The sequence below is a fragment of the Chenopodium album genome, chromosome 21 (genome assembly GCF_948465745.1).
Source record: "Chenopodium album chromosome 21, dcCheAlbu1.1, whole genome shotgun sequence".
Classification (NCBI taxonomy): Eukaryota; Viridiplantae; Streptophyta; class Magnoliopsida; order Caryophyllales; family Amaranthaceae; genus Chenopodium; species Chenopodium album.
In genome coordinates, this window is record NC_137854.1 from 33,370,845 (window position 1) to 33,393,132 (window position 22,288).

Sequence of the window (22,288 nt, forward strand, 5' to 3'; positions counted from 1 at the left end):
TACATATCTATAAGTACACTTTCTCTCTCTAATACTTTCTAACTTAGGCACCGGAGGGGGGTTCTTCGAGCCACCCCCGAGGGCAGTTTACGTGTATTGCCTTGTGTAGGTTGTCGACGGGGCCTAGCTCACCCAGCAGAACCCTTGGATCCACACCTGGAACATTAGGTCTTGTTAGTTTCACTTAATATGGCCTGCGTAGTATATATGATGAAAACTAAAGCTACCAAAGGCTATTTTGTTCATTTTGGTACTTCGTATATGCTTTACAATATCAGTTTTATATAGTTAAAGGTATAAAAGGTTGAATGGAGGATATTAGCACGGTACCCTATTAATGAGAACAGGAAAAGAAACTTGCACGTTCGGGTTTCAATTTAGGGTATCTCTCTTTATACTACCTCCTATTTTTTGGGTATTTATGAGAGAGATAAAATATTCCAAAGTTGCAACTAAAAAAAAATCGGAATATAGATTTCGGATCCAAAAAATTGAGAACCTAAATCGAAATCTATTGTAACAAGTTATTAATTTTACTACGAAATCGAAAGCTTTTGTACAAATTCTAGTTTTCAGAGTACCTTGGATTTTGATTCTAGTTTTCAGAGTACCCTGGATTTTTGCTCACCCATGCTACCGTACGAGTACCTACTTGGAACATTATATTCCTGTACAATAATTTTAAACAACTTTTCAAAAATTCTCCTTTTTTTTACCATGAAATTCCCAAAATACCCATTACTTACTCTCTCAAAAGGCCAAAATTACAAATACCCTCTAATAGAACAACTCAACAAGTTTTTAGAAAGCAGGCAAGCAGCAATGGAGGAACAAGAAAAAGCTGTCAAAAAACAAAAAGAAATCAACGAAGAAGAAGAACAAGAAAGAGAAAATGCAACAGAAACAACACATAAGCAGACAAAAGAACTCAAACAGCAAGAGTTATGGAGTTGGGGAGCAGGAACAGAAGGACAACTTGGTACTGGGAGTTTAAAAGACGAACTTACCCCTCAACCTCTCATCAACCTCTCCAATTCTCTCTCTTCTTTTGGTCAAATCTCTCTCCTTTCTTGCGGTGGTGCCCATGTCGTTGCTCTCACTTCTGGTACAAAACCATGAATAAAAATCCAATCTTTTTTCATCTGTTTCTGCAATTTTGTAGGGTTTTCAATTGAAGGGTATTTTGGTAATTATGATTTGATGTTGGTTTGCAGGTGGGAAGGTCCTGAGTTGGGGTAGAGGAGCATCTGGGCAATTGGGACTTGGTCAGATTATGCCTAATTGCTTGTACCCTAAGCTTGTGGATTCATTGACAAATTTCAACATTTCTCATGTTTCTGCTGGTTGGAATCACTCTGGTTTTGTTTCAGGTTTCTTTTTTTTTTTTTTTAAGCTTTTCTTGTGTTTTATGTTAATTTAAATCCAAATTTGTTTGTTTGTAAATATCAAATGTGTGTTTTGTATGATTGGAATTTGTAAATGTGTGTTATGTTAGTTGCAATTCTATTGATCAGGCATGCTTGTGTTAGTATTCAATCTGACTATTCAATAATTCGACTTGCTGATGATTCATATTTATGTGAATATGTGATAATCTACTGATGAGTAATTGTAGACTGTTGTGCATACCATATGGACTATCACAAGTATGTAATGTAAATTTACGTTTTTTTTGTGCTTATAGGAATTGACTTGATAATATGTGTGTGTTATGTGATTTTAGTCTTTGTACTCATGTAATTTGATATGTATGTGTGAATTGTGATGTAGTGGAATTTGAAGTTCAATTGAGAAGTTGCTTGATAGAGCCAATCATGCATGCTTGTATAATACTGTATTTAATATGAGATTTTGGCTTGTCAATAATTCACAGCTGTATACAACAAATGAGTATTTGTGTGTATATTACATGAATTCTCACAAGTATTGAGCACAAAAAAATATCCAAGTATCAGAAAATATGCCAAGAGTATTGAGCATTTGACTCTAGAACTTAAGGTGAAACAATTAGATATATTAACATAAGCTATAATTTTGGAGTATTCTTTTAAAGATGTGGACTCTTGATATTAGATTCATAACTAACTGTGAGGTGAAAATTGTCATTATATATTGCTGTATTGGCACCAAAAACTGACTATGTTAGATGCTGGGCGCCTCTTCACTTGTGGGGATGGCTCATTTGGTCAGCTGGGCCATGGTGATCATCAGTCCTGCAGTTCCCCGAAGGAAGTTTCATTTTTCAACTCTAAGCATGTAGAACAGATAGCCTGTGGCATGCGACATTCATTGGTACTAATAAAAGGTAATTTTCGAAGCTTAATCTCATCCAATGCAAGCTTAAAGTCTTTTATTGGCTAAACATTATATTGTGTGGTCTTAATAATAAGATTCTCCATGTCTCCTGTTTATCTGCTAGCAACTTATTGAAGTTGTGACTAGTTTCTAAAGAAGTGAAAATCTAGATTATGTACCCTGTATCTAATCATCCTTGGTATATTAGAATTATTTAAACCCATAAAAAGTGATATAAATTTATGCAGGTAATTTGGGAGACAAGGTGTATGGATTTGGTTCCGGCAAGCGTGGTCAATTGGGTGTATCTGAAGATAAAATAAAGTCGGTAAGTATTCCCAAGACATGTTCTGGATTGGAACATGCTGAAGTGGTGGCCATTCTTGCAAACGGAGATCAAAGTGCTGCATTGTCAGGTGAGAAGATGTGTCTTCTTCATATTAATATGGGATGTAGAAACTTGGGGAAACACTTGGATGAAGAAACTTCTGATTACACTATTTTGATCTTAAAAGCCAGTGGCCGTCTGTACACATGGGGAAGAAGTTTTAGTAGCAGTTCAAATATTTGTATCCCTCAGTCTCTGTGTTCATCTTTGAGCTTCAAGCAAGCTGCTCTTGGTTGGAATCATGCCTTGGTATTAACAAGTAAAATATGAGCTTCTTTTGTAATTTGATCTGCTACTTGCTAAATGTGAGGTTTGTAACACTAATGACTAACAACTGTATGTTCTAATTAATAGGTGAAGGAGAAGTCTTTATGCTTGGAGGCAGTCACCATGGAATGCTCAGCGAACCTCAAAAGATGATTCACCTTCATAATTCATCTGGTAATGCGATTAATGTTTTCTGCATAAAATCCTGGATTTTGATAATAAGAAAGAACCCAAATTTCCTTTTTGTTTTCAATTTCTGGCTTGAAATTTCACCGAAGTTTATATTTTGCTTCACTTGAACCTCTGTTTGATACAGTAAAATCCTCAAAGAGCTCCTATATCTAGTTGTTTCCCAAATTGACATGCTAGACAATTTGTGAATTGGACTTCTCGGAGAAGATACAGTACATTTGGTTAAACTGTTTACTTTGTATGTGACGTACAGGATATACTATTTCAATTTGTGAATTGGATGTTGGCATGCTACTGTGATTTGAAAGTGCTTAAGTCTTACAAAAATTCCAAGCTTCCACTTTCCCGTCTTCCTGTTCTTTCTCTTTGTTTCACTGGTACTGCAATTTAAAAATTCTTTACGTGAACTCTGTTTTCAGGTGAACCCAATTTGTCAAAAGTAACTGGTCTAGATGGGAAGAAAGTTGTGCAAATTGCAGCTGGAGCTGAACATTCTGTTATACTGACAGGCAGGTTTACTTTTTATTTCATGAAACTCACTCTATTACTCTGCAATTCACCTTGAGTTGAAACTTTCTTTTGTTTTGCAACAACAGATGATGGACAATTATACACTTGGGGTTGGGGTGAACATGGTCAGCTTGGTTTGGGAAGTACTAGCGATCACATTGTCCCCCAACTTGTTCTACCAGAAGATAACAATCTGATGTCAAGTGTTTATTGTGGAAGTGGGTTCACGTTCGCTCTGAATATTTAGACTTGAAGAACTTGGTGATTTATAATCATAGCACACATATTACCGATGTCAATGTAGTCTAGAAGATCTTTCTTAGCCACTGCAATGACGAGGATTAAGGTGGGAAATAGAAGATGATCCTTTGGTAAACAACCCTGAATTACGATGGATGATTAAGCATATTTATACTAAATACGAAGCAAGTGTTAAAAAAAATGTACTCGGCAATTAAGTGCTATTTTTGCTACTTTGGCAACCTGTATTCATCAGGATCTAGGTGTTCTTGAGAAGTAGACTTGATGTTCAGTTAACAAAAAACAGAGGACGTACAACTTCCTTTATCAAACCGAAAGTTGTTCTTGAGAAGTATATTTTGGCGCTCAGTTAACTTAAACTGTGTACTCATTGCAAGGAGTTTATAGCTATACAGGCAACATATAACCTCCACCAAGTTAAGTATGTGGAATTTAGTTCTAGAATTGCCTCGAGTTATGTTGTCTTGTTTATCATCTGTGCGCGAAGCCTATGTATTAATGAGATTTATATTATTTGGAAGATCAATCATACATATGTACATTGAATAATATCAGCAGGAAATAAATAATATCATAATGAATAAATACAATTAGGGCATAAGGTGGAATATTGATTGGCAAAGATGGGAAAATTCTGGTATAACTTGTCCCAAGGAAGAAATACCATGAATGGTAAAATGTACAAGCATGGAAGCTATCTCCTAAAGGAAGAAATGCCGTGAATGGTAAACTGTACAAGCACGGAGGCTATTTCCTACAGGATGGCTGCAAAAGTCTTGTTAGTATTTGCATCAACTATAGATATACGTGCATCAACATCAGCGCTTTCGTCAAAAGAAATCACTGATCCTCAGACCAATTGCTATCCTAGCTCTTTCAATCCGCAACTTCAAGCTATTGTAAGAAGATTGTTCTCGAACCCATTGTTGTTTACTATCGGACGAAGGGGGTCAACTTGCCAGACACCATCAACAATGAACTTTATCTGTGATGTACAATTAGAAAAAAGATGCAGACAATTAGTCAAGATTTGCTTGAATCTTCCCCTTCATTTTTTTTTTGGGGTGGGAGGGGGGTGGGGTTGTGGGTGGGGGAGGGTGCAGGGGAGAAAGAGCCTGAAACATTTGAACTGTAGAGATCTCAACCTCGTATTTGCCGGGATACAACTTCAAGCACAAAGAAAAAATGCCTGTACTTGACCTTGTCATCTTCCTCTGTGATGCATTTGCAAAAAAATTAGTTTAACAAAAAAAAAAAAAAAAGTGTGTCAGCATTCATGCTAAAAGAGTATACATGCAAAGCTATTCAAGCATTAAGGTATATAGTGCTGCTACTTCAGATTGACTGATATTAGCAATTTACTCTCTGAGAGATATTTACATTTCACAGATTATGACTTCGACTGTTATCACCTGATGCCAATGAATATAGCATATTTACATTACATTTCACTGAATGCTATACACGTAATTTCAGTCAGTCATAATGATTATGTAGTCATGTATGCCAATTGAAGTTTATTCATAAAAGCACCATTTTTATTTAGACATCTCGACAGTCTAGCTGATTCTTCTTAATGAAAGTTTCCATGTTGCACTAAAAAATCAATCTGTTAGAGAATTGACTTTTTAAGAGTATAAACCCATACCTGAGTAGCCCATCCATCAAAGGAGCCAGCTAGTAGCACCTCTGATCCAGAATTAGGCCAAACTATGCAGGTAGTTCGAAGAAGTTGGAGAGCTCTGCGAGCATCATTAATCCTTTTTTGCTTCTTGTCTAATATATTCTGAGCATCTCTGAAGTTAAGAAACCAATAAAGCAATATTAGATTTGGTTATTAAGCATACAAGAAAGAGCAAAAGAGAAGAAAAAAGGCCACAAACAATGATGTTAGTTTACAAGGTACATACTGCAGTTCAATATAATAGTATGATGGTAACTCATTGGCTCATTGTTGACCAGATCACATCTGAGGCATGGAATGACGGCTACACTATAACACAATGTTAATTAGTAGGAAAAGTTTCTAGCAGGATAGAGTTGAATCCAAGAATGTTTGTTTTAGGTTATAATCAATTTGAGATGACACCATCTAATGGCGCACTGACAAAACAAGAAATTCAGGTATATAAGACAGATTCCCCATGAGAAACATATGTGCTTTTCTGCTTTATTCTAATTCTAAGATCATTACGTCCATAGTTAAGTACTCACCAAGCACCAGTCAGAAAACAAAAGGTAAAGGAAATTCAAAAGAATCAAAACAAAACAAACAAACAAACAAACAAACAAACAGACAAAAAGTTGGAAGACCAGGCTCACATTATTGCTAGTGACATCTTCCCTTCTAATACTGCTAGCTTCGCACGTAGTGTCCTCAACTTGTCCTGCGCATTCATCATTTCATTTTCCTGGAACTCTGAAACATCAGAAAGTTGCCTCAAGTCTTCGGATAGATCCTCCCTTGCCTGATATGAAATTCAGATAGGAGATTTCAGAAACTAAAATAATTCGGTAAATGTATCAATACAAGCCCTTGAAAGTTTTACGGCATTTGATTTAATGTCAACATTGGAACCCTAAGGATAGAGATCCTACGACTCCTAGTGCAGCCTAGAGAGAGAGAGAGAGAGAGAGAGAGAGAGAGAGAGAGAGAGATAGCAGAGATAGAGAGATAGCTCTTTTTGATATGGACAGTCCTCATCAGTTATGAAATATGTATGTGTTGCTATACCCTAAGGTTGGCAAAGTGTTGAAAAGTATAGCCAACTTCTACCCTCATCAATCAATATAGTGATATACTAGTACAATCAAGTCCCTCTCATGAAGCACCCAACAAATATGGCATTTGAGGAGTGTTTAAGAGTATATGGTTTGGGATAGCATAGCAAAGAGATTCATCTAATCATCAAACAAGCTACATAAACCCAAGAAACATATGAGCAATGGTTATCATAAGAGGTTGTTTCCTGTAGACCCTAAAGTGGCTAAAAGGCAATTGACGAGTGTTTAACAATACACCAAATAAAAATTAGAGGACTACTTAATGAGATTATTTTTTATCCAGTTCTCTGTATCCCAAAGCTGAAAGTTACTACCCTTTTACATAATTTTCTAACAGATTCAATCTAGCCATTCTCCAATATGAATACATAAGTTGATTCAATGGTTAGAAGAATATATTGAAGCTCTCAGTAGGGGAAAGGAGAAACAAAGGAGGGTGGAAAGGAGGATGAAGGTTTTAAGATAAGAGGGGCAAGTAAAAGCTAAAGAAAAACCTTTGTGTAAGTCTAACCATCATGCGACCACATCTGTGACTCATTGCAAGATTGGCAATACATGACCCTATCCCAATGTCTCTCTCACCTTGGCCCAACCCACCTATAAGTTGGTCTTATAATGGTAAGACGATTTACTTTTTAAAAAATTATAAAGTTGAAAGGCATATGAGCACAAGCAAGGTATGGCCATCAGACGAAAGTAAGGAAAATAAAGGGGGGGAGGTAAGCTGACCACCAATTGTGGAAAATTGAGAAGAAATAGGAAAAATGGATTCTATTAATTTATTTATTTTTCTTACAATCTTCACCCCTAATCTGAAACCCTCTTACCTTAGTGTGTGTAGATTACCGTTCTTGATATTAGAACAGTATTAAAAAGAAATAATTATGGGGCAGTATAAAGCAGTCTGTCTTATTAAATGACTGATGGCAGAAGGCTGTCATCACTGAATACAAAAATTGTGACGAATTTACAACATTTAAATTGAAGGAAAGAGGAGTCGAAAGAAAGCAGATTGGACATGGAGCCAAAAGAATGGAGCTGGATTTTTAATTTGTTGTTCTTAGCTCACACCCTACAGAATTGTGATTGCATATGGTTAATCCAGCTTTGAAAGATAAGTGACTTTACTTTTCTATTTTTGGGAAGGGGTCCAACTCTGATATATGAACCTAAATTAATAGCTCAATTATTAACACCAAACTCTACCTAAACAAAGTTACAATTATTATCAGAGAACCTGCCACATCTAGATATTAATTGACTGAATACGTTTTTTAATTACTATTTCAGACTCATAAAGCTGGCAAAAGCCAAAATTTGAATACTCCCCACCCCCACCTCCCTTCTTTCTAAAATAGCATGCAACTTTCATATCAAATTCCAACAAATCAATACAAAGAGAGCGCGCCAATATCGATCCAGCTGTAGATTGAGTTTCAGGAATATTTCCATGTGGGCAGCCTTACCTCTAACAGGTCGATACTCTATAGTCTATACTACTAAAGAGGTTTTGTGAAAGAACAGAGAGCAAGATATCTACCTGAATGCAAGCTTTGCAGTGTAACTGGTATGATTTACTAAAAATGGGAAGCAAGTAAAATTGAGGGTCCCTAGATAAACACAATTGGGGAAGAAACCCAAAAGATAAGCCCTTGTTGAAGTTTTACAATAAAGTCCTACACAACCAAAGGTCTACATGTATACAGTATCCGTGGCATTCCATGGATGAACTTCCAAGACCTTTGATGTAATATGTAACACAAGGTCAAAGTAGTCATAAACCATACCTTTCCAGAAGTGTCGATGGTGTTTGACCTTAATGACTGAAGTACTGATGAAAGTTCCCCTTCAAGATGCTGAAGATGAGTTTTCAGTTCACCTTGTGTAATATCTCTATAGTTAGGATCTGAATTTTTAGTCTCGCCTTGAACTCCCCTAAAATCATTAGCCACTGCACCTATTTCACCCATGAACTTATCCACTGTACCTCGTTTAGAATTTTTGCCGAAGTCAATTTCACCAGCTGAGCTTAATTGGAGAAGAGGATTTTAGTAACTATAGAGGTTGATTAACACAGTACAAATCTAGAGTAATAGCAGCCCTGCTGGGCTAAAGGATAACAGTACCTTGAAATTCTGTCTCTGAAAAGCCAGCCCTCTGAATACTCCATGATCTCCATGCATCTGCCTTCATACTTAATCTATTGGAATATGATCTATTCAACCCATTGCCACTGATCAGACGTCTATCTTGGCTCAGTGATGCAGGTTCACTTCTTTGAGGATGGCTACTGTCTTTTACAACGTAAAAACTACATGTCACGTGATAGTTTAACAGCTTTTACAGAACAACAAATGACATTCAAAATGCAATATACAGATCAACCATGCAAATGTCACATGATAGATTAAGGTAAACATTTTCAGGCAATGAAAGACTCCACCTCCACCCTTTGACCCCCGTAAAAACCTGCCATCCACCAACTCCTTCCAACATAAAGCATCTCTAAATGGAATAATGAATTCATACATTAAATGATACTGGATCAGAAATTGAGATATTCAAAAGCAAGGAAACAGAGGATTTAATAACTAGTCCGAGTTCTATCTAATTGAAAACATCAATAAGAACATCAATTGGCTAAAACGGAGCAGGATTAGAAACAAAGTCAACTCACCCACATCCTTCCTTATTCCCTTGGATTGATTAAGGTCACCAGCACCTCCATTGAAGTTATCTACATTAGTACCATTCTTCCCCAACTTGAAACCAAAACTCAGGTTTCTTTGCCTCTCCAATCGATTCAATATACCCTCAACCCCGCTCTCATCTTCTGTGGCCAGTTCTCTGCAAACAAAGCTTTACATTAGGACTATTGCAATATGTCTCTAGCTCTCTTATCTCTCAATCTATATGACAAAACCCTGCATAATAAAAACTTGTTCTTGCCGATTTCAGACGTTAATGACTGACCCCTCCAACAGATATTGATAACAGATCGTACAATTACCCATCCTCAAAATCAGATTACATTTTAGAGAACCTAAAATTAGTTTTTTAGGTGATTTATAATTAATAAACACCAAAATACATAGTTTTCATATGGAAAATAAGCATAAAATTGAAAGTGACTTTTTGTAGGTGAAATTCAGCAGTGGGTTAGAGCATAAACCAAAGTTAAAAAAAATCAAAAAGTGCAAAACAGGAAGAATGTCCTCACAGTGATCGACCAGAAGACGAAGGCGCCGGCGAAAAATTGCCCAAAAAGGAAGTCCCTTCAAAAGACCTTTCTCCATTAGCATCTGACCCTCTTCTTTCCTCATTTGCAGAACCAATTTTACCCTTCTTTTCCAGGACTACCTCTATTTTTCTAGCTAACCCATTTTCACTAATCCCATTTTCATCTTCATCCTCCCAACCTACTGTCATCCACCCACCTTTCTCCATTATTGCATCAAGCAAATCCACCCTCCCTGCGTCAATCAACTCCTTTTTGCTAGGAAATTTCTGGGGTTTCTTGGAATTTTTCATGAATTCCAATAGTTCAAGCTCTAAAGCTGGGTCACCTTCAACTTCCCAATTCTTGCACTTTCTTACAACCCCAGAAAACTCAAAGAAGAACCGATTCAGCAGTTTCTTCTGCTTGAATTGTTTGGTCATGGAACGAAGTGGGTGTTCTCGTTTCAATGGATTGACCACAAAAACAACAGGAAAACAGCTGGGTGAGTTCAAATACGAAATGGGTTGATGAGAAAAAAGCGTTAAATTTCCAGAAGAAGCTGCTACAATGAGTGAGACCATCGTTCAGGCATTTCGTCGAACACCTTGTATGCAATATTTTACAAGCTATCCTTACAATTAAGATTGTAAGATTCAGATCATAAATGAACGAAAGCTTCACTGGAAATATACCCAGATAAACGACAACCCAGTTTAGAGGACCAAAGCTCGCAAATTAAAGATTTTGATATGTCAAGAAAAACGATGTTTCTCTCTCTTCTTTCCCTCTCCCAATGTGCGAGAGAAAAAGAAGAAGGATTTCTTGAGATTGGTTGTGTAATCAGAATCTATAATTTGTCAGATTTTGGTTGCATTGCAATTAGTTGATGTAATGATGTTGTTCATCCTCAAATTTCTTTTATTAAAAAATGAAAATGTAAATTTTCTTTTACCATAAAAAGGTACTTTTTTTATTTTTTATTTATTTATTTTTTTTTTAATTTTCTTTAGAAAACGGCATTGACGAGTTCGAGCAGTCAACCAATGAGCTGGAGCAACTTAGAGACGAGAAATATTATGATTTCAGCAAGAATCAAAATTGTAACAAAATATCTCTGATAGCTCCCAACAACCAAATACAAGAAATATCATCCGAACACAAACAACATAACATGAAATCCAGAGCCGTGCTGTCTGTATAAAGTAGACAGTAGAGGACTCAAAAAACCTTTTCGTCTAGCAGCTTGGAGAGCCCATAGGCAAGCCTGTAATTTCGACTGTAAAGCTGACAAAGTCTGACGGGCTCGAGCACACCCACCCAAAACTGTAGGGGAAAGCTCCTCTCTTAAAATCCAACCTGCCCTTGCAGTCTGATCACGACTATTCCAAGCACCATCAAAGATTATACAACAATCTGCATTACCAGACTCAGAGTCGTGTAAACACCTAGATGTAACAGGAGGGGGACAAGGAAGCTGACGTCGCCGAAAGGACGAAATAGGGCTAGAAAGCGTAATAGCCCTCGAACTATGCAAACCCTATTCTGCAGAATTATGAAGAACTAAAGCAGGAAACCAGACTGCCTGCCTAAACACATTTGATTACGAGTAAGCCAAATAGCCCACAAGAGAGGGACCAAAGTGGCTAGACTATGCCAATTTCAAGACTTCCCATAACTAAAAATCGGCTTAGTGAACCAGTGAGTAAATGAGTGTACACTTAAAGTAGTACTCTATTGGGTAAAAAAAAAAAAGAAGTACTCTGGAGTCCTAAGGGGCCAGTCTTCAAGAGATGAGAAACAAACAAACAATTCCAAAATAAATGCGACGTCGTTTCCAAGTGATCATGACAAAGAACACAAAACGGGGTTAACAAGAAGTCCCCGGGAATGCAAAGTAGCAGATAGAGGTAAAGCATCATGAAGCAGTTTCCAGCAAAACATCCTCAATTTGGACATAATTGGCATTCTCTAAAAGCATTTCCACCACGAAGTCGGAACTGGATCACTAGCCACTGACGCCATAGACTGACGAATCAATAATGCATAAGCCGATTTAGTGGAAAACTGACCATCACGTGTAAATTTTCAATGAACAAAATCATCCATCAGTTTCTTAGGGCGGTCAGCAGACAAAATACGCGAAGACGTAATATTGTCGAAAAACCGATGGACCTAAGAAGTATCCCAAGCGTATGAACGCGGATTAATAATTAAAGAAACATGGGTCGGAATATCTAACTCACTCAGACCAGAGTTGAAGGAAACAGGCCGCTAGGGGCCCAAATATCCTCTAGAAGACAAACCCGAGTCCCCGAACCTACTTTCCACGCAATCTCTAGAGCTAGGGTGGACATACCAGTCAAAAGACCTCGACAACCCCATGTAGGCCATGAAACTCGATTATGCTAGAAAGGCTGAAGGGAGGAATACTTTGCCGATAACACACGCTAAACTAAGAGCTGAGGATGCTGATATATACGCCAACTCTGCTTGGCAAGCAGGGCAGAATTAAAGCTAAGCCTTTAGGAAGATGAAGTAGAGAAGAAGAGCGAATGACCATCCCTCTAGACGAACTTGAGGAACGCCACCAGAAACGAGCAAGCATTCGATCAACTTGTTGACAAATCGAGGAGGGGATCTGAAACACAGACAAAATATGGTTGAACTGAATTGATAATCACCAACTTAGCCGCAAAAGAAAGCCGAAGAGAAGCGAAATCAGAAAGACCCTTTGACACTTTATCCACCACGAAACGGAACTTCGAAACCTTATTCCTGCCCAAGTTAAACGGCAATCCCAAATAAGAATCCAAAGAGTCCCTAGATTGAAGCCTCTAACTACAAGCCAAATAATCCTGATAATCTGAAGGGGTGTTCTGACTAATTTAACAAAGGACTTCTGCATATTGACCATCTGACCAGACATACAACAAAAATCCGAAAGAAGGCCCATCAGATTATCACAAGCAAATGGAGACACTTAGAAGAACAATAGGGAATTGTCCGCAAAGAAAAAATGTGAAATAGAAGGTGCTCCCCGCAAAATACAAATGCCTTTGATTAATGACTGCTCCTCCGCACTGCGCAACATGGCTGAAAGAACTTCCATACATAGAACAAACAAGGATGAAGAAAGCGGATCATCCTATCGAAGACCGCACTGTAGTGGATGAAAGGTTGGAGACGGATCCCCAGTGACCAACACCTGATAAGAGACTGTACAGATGCACTGGTGTATAATATGAATCCAATAAGGAGTAAAGCCAAAAACTTTTAAAACATGAAGTAAAAATTCCCAGCGAACCCGATCATAGGCCTTGTTCATGTCCAATTTCAAAGCAACATAAAACCGTTTCTTAGCCCTTAAAGCATTCATGAACGAGAGAAGTTCATGGGCGATTAGAGCATTGTCTGACATAAGACGTTCTTGATTAAAAGCATTCTAGCAATTAGAAACCAAAGAAGGTAAGACAAGACTGAGCCGACCAGTAATACATTTGGCGATGCACTTGTAAAGAACATTACAAAGACCATCCAATAGGATGAAACTGCGTAACAAGCTTCAGACTGTCAATTTTAGGAAGCAGGGTTTAGAAAGTACGATTCCACTCTTTCAACATATAGCCGTGATGAGTAAAAAAAATACTGAACTACTCCTACCACAAAAGAACCAACCAATTGCCAATGAATCTTAATTAAAGCCGACGTAAAACCATCCGGTCTTGGAGTCTTATTATCATCAATACTAAACATGGCATCCTTAATTTCCAAAGCTGAAAAGGGAATTAACAACTTCTTTTGTTGTTCAGAGGAAAAAGAGGGTAGGTGAATCTGATCCCACCAAGAAGAGTCTGACACTAGAGAGGACCCTTGGATGGTATACAAATCCTTGGACGGTATAAAAACGGGAGCACCACAGACTTAATACCCATAGGATCCGTTACCTAAGAACCATCTAAGGACTTCAAGCTGTGAATCTCATTACGACGATGACGAGACTGAAAGAGAAAAGGAGACGAGAACGGCTCTCTCCATTGGCATCCCAATTAACCTTCGTATGCTGACGCCAAAACATAAAGGCAGCCTGAGCCTCCACAACCTTTTCTTCCCTCATAGTGAGAAAAAGACATTGACCAACTTGAGTAAGCAAAGTAGAGACCACCTGACCAATAGACACAACTAGATTCTTCCAACCAATACCCTACAATCTTTTATGAGAGGTGCACCAAACTAACAGACGTTCCTTAATGAGAGATAACTTCCATGACAGAGAAAATAAGAGAGAACCAACGACGACGATTGAAACTAAAGAGTCAACTATAGAGTATACGTCCTTTGCCGACAAACACCAATTTTCTATCCTATAAGGTCGATGAACTCTACTATCCTCAGCTGAGTCAGATAGAATAATAGCAGCATGATCTGAAAACAGAATAGGATGGTGAATTATTTGTATCTGGATACTCTTGAAACCGAGAAGAAGTCACATAAGCCTTATCCAGGGGCTCAAAAGTTGAGTCAACTTCAGAACGATTATTTGTCCAAGTAAACTCTAGCCCTGAAAATGGAACTTCCAATACACCTGATTGTAAGAGCCAGTCCATGAATTCATGACGACCAGGTGATATGAAATAACTAAGAAAACCAAGAAAAGAGGGGGAAAAATCAAGTAACAACAATTTTAAATCAACAAAACAAGATAAACCTATCTCAACAATCACCAAGATATATGAAATAGGGGTTCTTAATCAAAGCCAACACAAAGTAAAGCTAGGATTAAGGTGTAACCACAAAGATTACAAAGTAGCAATCACAAAGAAAGCAAATAATTACAAAGGTTATGGCTAGAGAGAAAATCTCATTGATTTCAAAATTAAGCAAAGCTCCTCCCCAAAAGAAAGTTTATCCCTATTTAAAGGCCTTACAAACAACCCTAAAGTTCTTAAATTACACCCCTTGGATTATAAATGAAAGGCCAAGATTAAAAGATAGTAAAAGAAGCACAAAAGAAAGGAAGTCGTTCGCTCGAAACAAGGCATTCAGGAGCGACTGCTCTAAAGGGTAGGAGCGGGTGCTCCTCACTTTTGGAATATCAAAAGATACCCATAGGAGCGGGCGCTCCTCCTAGGCTCCTCGCGACTGCCTAGACAACTCAACTTCAAACGTTCATAACTTCTTCATTTCTTGCTCAAATTTGGCATGTGACCTGTTGTTGGAAAGCTCTTGAACTCTACTTTCACCTCCAACTTGAATCACATAAAAATTCTTTGTAATGAAGGAGATATGGATGAATGAAGTAGATGAATCATACATTGATAAATTTCTTTCTTGGCTAACACACGGAATCCTTGGAGCTTTGTTATAAGAAAACAAAACTTACTCAAGGTTGATGGTAGTTAACCCCGAGAGGTGACCACCAAGGAGTTTAGCTTGACTACGTGTCACAACACGTGGCATGTCTTCAACTTCCTCCACCAATTTCCATGCACCCGCGTCACCATGTATAGAAGTAGAACCACCCACTTTATCCGTTAAAAGTTCCACCTGGTTAAAATCCCCTAATAAAACCAAGCGGGAGTTTGAAAACAAAATATTCGAAAGAGCAAACCAAATTTGAGGCCGGTCAACGGCATGGGGCACCCCATACAAACACCACATATTTTATTACAGACCCCGACCCATATGTATTTTACATGAGATGAAATTTGAAGTAATAAAAAATAAGAACTATTTGAAGCGGGGAAAACCACAACAAAACCAAACCACCACCCAAACTAATTAAATCTGTACCACAAAATCTTGAAAAAGGAACACCAGACAACGTTTTTTCAGCAATATCTACAGAAACCATAGTTTCCATCATAAATAAAACATCTAAACCACACGAGCAGACTAAAGATATAATATAAGTAACTTTAGAGGAGTCCGCTTGCCAAAGATCCCTACAGTTCCATGATCCAAACTTCATCTCACACCGGGTGGCCCAATAGGGGGAGCCACCGACCCCTCAGCAGAGTCATCAAAAGTAACATAAGACGAAAGAATCTAGCAATAGCATGACATGTTCGCTATTTCAATGGAAAAAAATAGAGCCGGTCTAACGACATACTAGCTAGTTCTTAATTCATCATACAAAGTCGTGTCCAAAACTTGTAGAAAAGTCACTTTCCTTCTCTCGTTCCCAAACAACATGTTAGTCAAATAAGAATTAGAGACATTTTTGATCTTGAGGAATGAGGAAAAAGGGGGTCATGAGTTTGGCTTTAGAATCGGTTCTCTTAAAAGGAGGTTTTGGTTGCTTTAAAGTATTTGATCTTTTTGAGGATAGGGGTATAAATGTCCACTTGGGGTTTCTGTTACCCAAGATTAAAGGAGATTGAGTAGATGGAAAAAAATGTTGGTAGGTGATGGTTGACAAACATGCTTAATTAGGATGAAAATTGAAATGAATCTGATCAACCCCTCTATGCTTTTTTGGATGTAAAGATGAGCCAAGGTGCAGATTATTCTTTTTTGAATTGTGAAGAATTATTTTGTGGGTTAAGAAACTAGATTGGGTTGGTACACGGTTGGGTTCTTTTGGAGTGTGGTCGAGTTCTTTCGGAGCAATGGTAGCATGTTTTGTTGGTTCCAAGTATATTTTCCTCTATTTCTGTAGACATCTATTTTTGGCCTCTTGTCCCGACAAGAAGTGCAATGATGATAAATAAAACCATCTTCGTGTTGGATCAAAGTAAAGAATGCTTATGTATGACTGGTTAAATTGCAAAGACACAAAAAGACTAGCCTAACCCAAAAACAAATGTAAACAAGGTCCAATTAACTAAACCCAATCATAATTAGGCTTAAGCCCGTGCTTTAAGCCCAATAATGACGGATTTAGAAGCGCTTAGGTTAAAATTAATGTTGTCGCAGAAAGCCGCTCGCATCTTAATGAGTCGCGCTGGGCTGGCGCGCGCAACTAATTCAGTTGCGAGCGACACCCATGGCAACTGCTAGTGATGCGCTCACGGAAGATTCAGAATTTCATAAAAATATAAAATCGAATCTTACCATAATGCCGTGCCCAAGACATTCAGTTGCGCTGCCCATAGCAGCGCAACCAAATTACTTGCGCTGGGATGCCGCGCGCAACTTATCTAGATGTGCGCGACACCTACTGCAGCAGAATGCTTAAAACCCTAATTGTACTCATTTCCTATAAATAGAGGCTTAATCCGAGGCTTAAACACACAGAAATTAACCTAAAATCCTAGCAGAAATCTTGTGAATTTGTGCTACCGAACCCCTCCTGTCCTAAACACTCACCCCTTTGATATTTTGTTACTACGGTGGAGGTTCCCGAACAAGAAGGAGTCCATAAGTGTTCTAAACGGAGATCTAACGAAGAGAAGTGGTAAAATCCCGAGCACATAGATAAATCACTTTCATTTTCTTATTATTTAAAGGAACTTTAATTAATCAATTAGTGTTGTTTGATCACCTAAAAGGATTTCTTGATTAATCAATTCCACATAGTATCTTGCGTTAAATAAAGATTAGAATTGAATAATTAATTGATTGATTGGTCACTTAAGCCAAGGCGAATCTTGTTTATTTTTGCTCCTTTCACAAATTTGAATTAAATAAAGAATAACGACTTTTCAATGTAATTCCCACGTGATTGATGCGTGTAAATAAAATCAACTAACTTAGGGCCTGTTCTCTTACGTTGAAATTCAGTTCAGTTCAGTTCAGCTGAGTTCAGTTCAGTTCAGTTCAGTTCAGTTTTGTTCAGCTCCTAATTTCCTTCTCTTATAAAATATTCATTTCAGTTCAGTTCAGTTCAGCTGAGTTCAGTTCAGTTCAGTTCAGCTGAGTTCAGTTCAGTTCAGTTCAGTTCAGCTGAGTTCAGTCAATGAGAACAGGCCCTTAGTTTTAGGTATCACTTTGCGTATGTTGTTTGGTGATGAAATTGTGAAAAAGGAAGAGCTAGTAGAGGTCACACTAGGGCTAGGATAGCGATTCCCCTCTAAAGGGAATGTTATTTTAGTACCCTCACTCCAGAACTCATTTCTGGTTTATGTTTAGGAATGGGTAAACTTACGATTCGTGCTAATTATCCCATGAACTCCACATGGGAGAAAGGCATGAATGAGGTTTATGAGTTTTCCTAAAACTCAGTGGCGACTCCTACTTGTTTCTTACAAAAAAGCGTAATGATAAAATCATAATTCAAGGTCCCCCAAACAGTCAAGAATTTAAATCCTAATACAACCTAACAAGTGTGAAGTCCTAGGCTTTTAAAGGCCTGTAGACACCTATTTGTGTCTCCCCAAAACCAAACCTAGTGATGAATGCCTTTTACGTCGAACCATAATCGAATGAGGTGAAAGTGTGGAAAAGTCAATTAGTGTTGCGGTTTAGTTTTTATTAAAAATTCTCTTCTCTCTGTTTTTGAAAATAACTCTATTTTATTTAAAAATAGTCAATCTAGTTTAGTTTGGTTCATGATAAGTGTCCAATAATAGCGTAATTGGATGGGGCTCGAAAAGACCTTTCCAACGATATATTATAAGCCCGATTCCGATAAATATTGAGGAAGTTATGGCCAAAATACTAAAGTGGGCCGGTTCTTTATTCACATACGGCCCAATGATCTAGATGAGGGCCCAATGTTAATTATTATTTCTAAAATAATTAGGATCAATTATAACTTTCTAGAAGTTTATAGAAGGTTCTTTTAAATTCTAATATTATTAGATTTAATAATTATTTTAAGATGGATTTTTATTTGGAATAACATATTATTATTTTTATTATTATATTATTATTTTTAAGGATACGTTTTATCTTCTGTACGGATTCCGTAGATCAAATTTGGTTAAAGATCGGATTCCGCGTGGAAAGCGCGTGCAAGCCAGGCTGTCGCCAAACGACAAGTCTGTCTATGCTATTCCTTATCAAATTCTATGCTTTTCCGGACTATTTTCCTTATAAATAGGGTCCTCGACCTCCGTTTTTCAATCATCAACTCTCATCAAGAATTACTTGATTTTTCTCTCTCTCTTTCTAAACCAACCTTTTATTAAACACAATTCCGCATACACAAGATTTAGAATCATCTAGCCAAGTTCGAAGTTGCCTTCGCCCTAGACGTGCAAGGTTTAATATTTTCTGAGGGTTTGGTCCAAATCTAGTTTAAACTTTATTTAATTTAATTCTTATTTAATTCTCTAATTCTTTATTATTTTCATTGAAGTTTACTAACTTGTGTATTTTGTTATTAGAAAGAGGTACGAGGCTTCAAAGTAAGTAGAATAGCTTACTCCCTATTTCTTTCACAATGTAGAAAGCATGTTTATTATTGTTTAATATTCCTAGTATCATGTTAGGGTGTTTTTATTGCTTTCTAGTATCATGTTTAGGGTGCCTTTACTCTTTTCTAGTATCATGTTATCATGTTAGTACCATGTTAGGTTTAAAGCTTTGATTTTTATTGCTTAGTGACATGCTAGGATTTGTTATTAATCTTGTTAGTATCATGCCTAGGATCTTGCTATTATTATTAAGCTTTATTATTATCATGATTATTATTGTTATTATTATTATTATTATTATGATTTTGATTTTGATCATGATTATTATCATGTTGCTTGATTGCTATTTATTATTTATTGTTATTGCTTGATCACACCTTTTATGCTTGTTAAAGGGAATTTGTACTTGGAATCACACTTAATAAGATAATTAATAATTTGGTTTAGGCTAATATGATTTTAATTCAAGTGATCGCCAATAATATTTTTATTTGTGTATTAGTATTCAACCAACATAGATAAACAGGTTTAGGATTAATATAATGTTTGCATGTTAGTCAGAAAGCGCACATGAATACAAGTAGAACAAAGTAGAGGCCTATTTTATAGGGCGGATCCTTTCTTTTGTAGATTGGATTCGTACCCTCATCCCCGAACCCTATTTGGTTCAAGATCTTATGGAGTTGACGATCTCCTGGATCGTTTAAGGGGTGTAGCCTTCACCTCGTTATTGGTTTACAAGTTCCTAAAACTTGTTGGCGACTCTTTTGCTCTCTTTTCTTTCCCTTTGGACGCCACCATACTTAAGTGTATGATCACAGTGGGGTTCAAGCTAGGGATCATAATGCTTGAAATATTCCCTACAGTTTTTGGCGACTCCGCTGGGGAGGATTTCTATTTTAATTCCTGAAATTTATTTTGGCAATGATTTAGAATGAGCGGATGAGACTCGAAAAATTCTAAGTATTTCATGTGCGTAATTTTGATTAACATTATTGTCATATGCATAAAAAAAGGTCCTCATTGGATAGACCATCCGAAATGAGTAAAAAAATGGGATTTTACACGTAGGAAATTTGAGAAATATCTTTCACAACTAGAATCGAAATAATACTGCGAAATCTGGAAAATTCTAAGAACACATATACCTGCTGAGGCATGTAGGAACTAGCGTCTAGAAAACAGAGACTGTCGCCTGTAAAGAGCTTCTGTCGCCTGGCGACAGGGGTTCTTTTGCGGCGACAGTTCCTGTAGTCTGGCACCAAGTTCTTCCAATACCGAGCCAGAACTCTGCCTTCTTGTTTTGACCATTTCTAGTACTGTTGGCTCGATTCCACTTCCTGATTGAGTTTTTCTCACTTTTCTGAAACCCATATGTGTTCTACATATGGCCATAACCCTCTGGGGGTTCACGCTCCATCTACCCAATCGAACGCTCCTGGCAACGACGGGTACATCCGAGTTAGTGAATCCACCAAACCGTGGAAGCAAGTTTTTAACTTGCGGGGTCCCATCCATACGCGCCAACCCTTCAAGGTTAGGCTTCCGCGCATGCATCCGGACTCATAACCATGGAACCTCTTTGACTTAACCCATATCCTTGAACTTTAGAGAACTAGAGCCATGGTTAGGTTGCAAACTCATTGCATCATATTGTGACTATGTGAACTACTTGTGCATTCTTGCTTGTGCATACTATATATGTGTTAACCGTTTGTTTGACTTGTGTTTAAGACTAAATATATTGACTAATGACTAAAAAGGACTTTGTCTAATTAATTAATTAATTAATTTATGATTAATTAAAGGCTAATAAATTAATCAACTTGACTTAGTACGACTTTAGGCATGTCCCTTTAGAGTAAAATTACTGGAAACAGTTCAGGTTAATGTTCTAGTAATGGCGCAGAAATCTAGGCTGTGGCACCTCTGTTTATTGTCTGTCGCCTGGCGACAGGCTTTAGACAGTAGCGACAGTCCTGTTGTTATAGCGACAGTCCAGTTTCTTGCTCGAGTCATCACGACGAGTTAAATAGTCTACTAATCAGTTTACCGATTTATTAACGGTTCAAACCATGTCCAAGTCTTTAATTGAGTTTAGGCACTTAAGTCCCCTACGATGGGCATGGGCATCTAAGGAGAAGGATCCCCTACGATGGAAACACCCTCCTTACAGTGGCGACTCCGCTAGGGACTTAAAGGTTACAAGATTAGTTCTTAGTTATGGTCCAAGGTTTCCAACATTAGGTTTCCTATGGGTTGTAACGAGAATTAACTTGGATAATCTCTAGTTAGAAAGCGAGACTTGAACGCATAATATCTTCCTTTTGTACAAAAGTAAAAACCAAATAAGCAACATTGCATCATGCATAATCATAGCACACTTTAACCTTTGGGGATTGGCTCATTGATTAGGGGTTGCCAACACTAGGCTTCTATCCCGAAATCAATAAAAATCGTCCCACTCATATCGCCAACAAAATGTTGGGAGAGCGATGCCATGAGTCAACACGTTGAGTGATTGATTTGTGCATCGTTTCTTAAGATATGGAACCTTTGGACACCCAACCCTTAGCTTTGACCTTAGAATGGCATTGTGTGAATCTTGACTTATGATATGCTTATGTGTTACATGACTATATGCGACGTGTTAGGATAGATTTTTTTTTAATTGTTATTTTAGTTTAGGTTCCTGATTACGAAGTGTCTCTTCGTAATTTTGAGTTATATTCGAAAGGTAGTAACACAAAAAAAAGATCGAAAAAAATATATTGAAAAATAAAAAAAAAAGCTCGAATTAAAAAAAAATTACGAGCAGGTGGCGTGCACAACTCATTGAGTTGCGCGACCCCGACCAGCACAAGTAATTCGGATGGTGCACCAGCCGTGCACCGCCTAGTCACTTGCGCACGCCCATTGTTACTAGCCATTTTGATTTTTCAAAAAACAAATTGGCTCATTCAAACAATATCTTCATTGAAGAATTGTTTCGGGGTGATGCTATCCGCTCGAATATATCTTATGTTCTTTCCTCTTTCTTTTTTCTAAACAAGCGTATCGATTTACTTACCC

At 37.6% G+C, this 22,288-nt stretch overlaps 2 protein-coding genes across 3 annotated transcripts; one reads left to right on the forward strand and one right to left on the reverse strand.

The window, feature by feature from the left end:
* Window positions 1-796: 796 nt before the first annotated feature.
* LOC145602589 (ultraviolet-B receptor UVR8-like) lies at window positions 797-4,419 on the forward strand. Of its 2 annotated transcripts, none has more exons than XM_081658770.1 (8): window positions 797-1,105; window positions 1,215-1,370; window positions 2,147-2,305; window positions 2,544-2,711; window positions 2,811-2,942; window positions 3,038-3,124; window positions 3,562-3,651; window positions 3,739-4,419. In XM_081658770.1, the coding sequence occupies exons 1-8, from the start codon at window positions 823-825 to the stop codon at window positions 3,897-3,899; spliced, it is 1,236 nt and encodes a 411-aa protein (XP_081514896.1). In that variant the 5' UTR covers window positions 797-822; the 3' UTR covers window positions 3,900-4,419. The 2 variants fall into 2 exon arrangements, with proteins under 2 accessions (XP_081514896.1, XP_081514897.1); XM_081658771.1 differs by having other exon boundaries at window positions 3,562-3,655; window positions 3,739-3,875.
* A 104-nt stretch (window positions 4,420-4,523) lies between these two features.
* On the reverse strand, window positions 4,524-10,758 carry LOC145602587 (protein PTST homolog 2, chloroplastic-like). Its single transcript, XM_081658768.1, has 8 exons — window positions 9,918-10,758; window positions 9,375-9,544; window positions 8,824-8,991; window positions 8,485-8,720; window positions 6,236-6,381; window positions 5,562-5,709; window positions 5,059-5,127; window positions 4,524-4,898 (listed from the first exon to the last, which is right to left on the reverse strand). Exons 1-8 carry the CDS (start codon window positions 10,496-10,498, stop codon window positions 4,803-4,805), a joined length of 1,614 nt encoding a protein of 537 aa, XP_081514894.1. The 5' UTR covers window positions 10,499-10,758; the 3' UTR covers window positions 4,524-4,802.
* Between the last annotated feature and the right edge of the window lie 11,530 nt (window positions 10,759-22,288).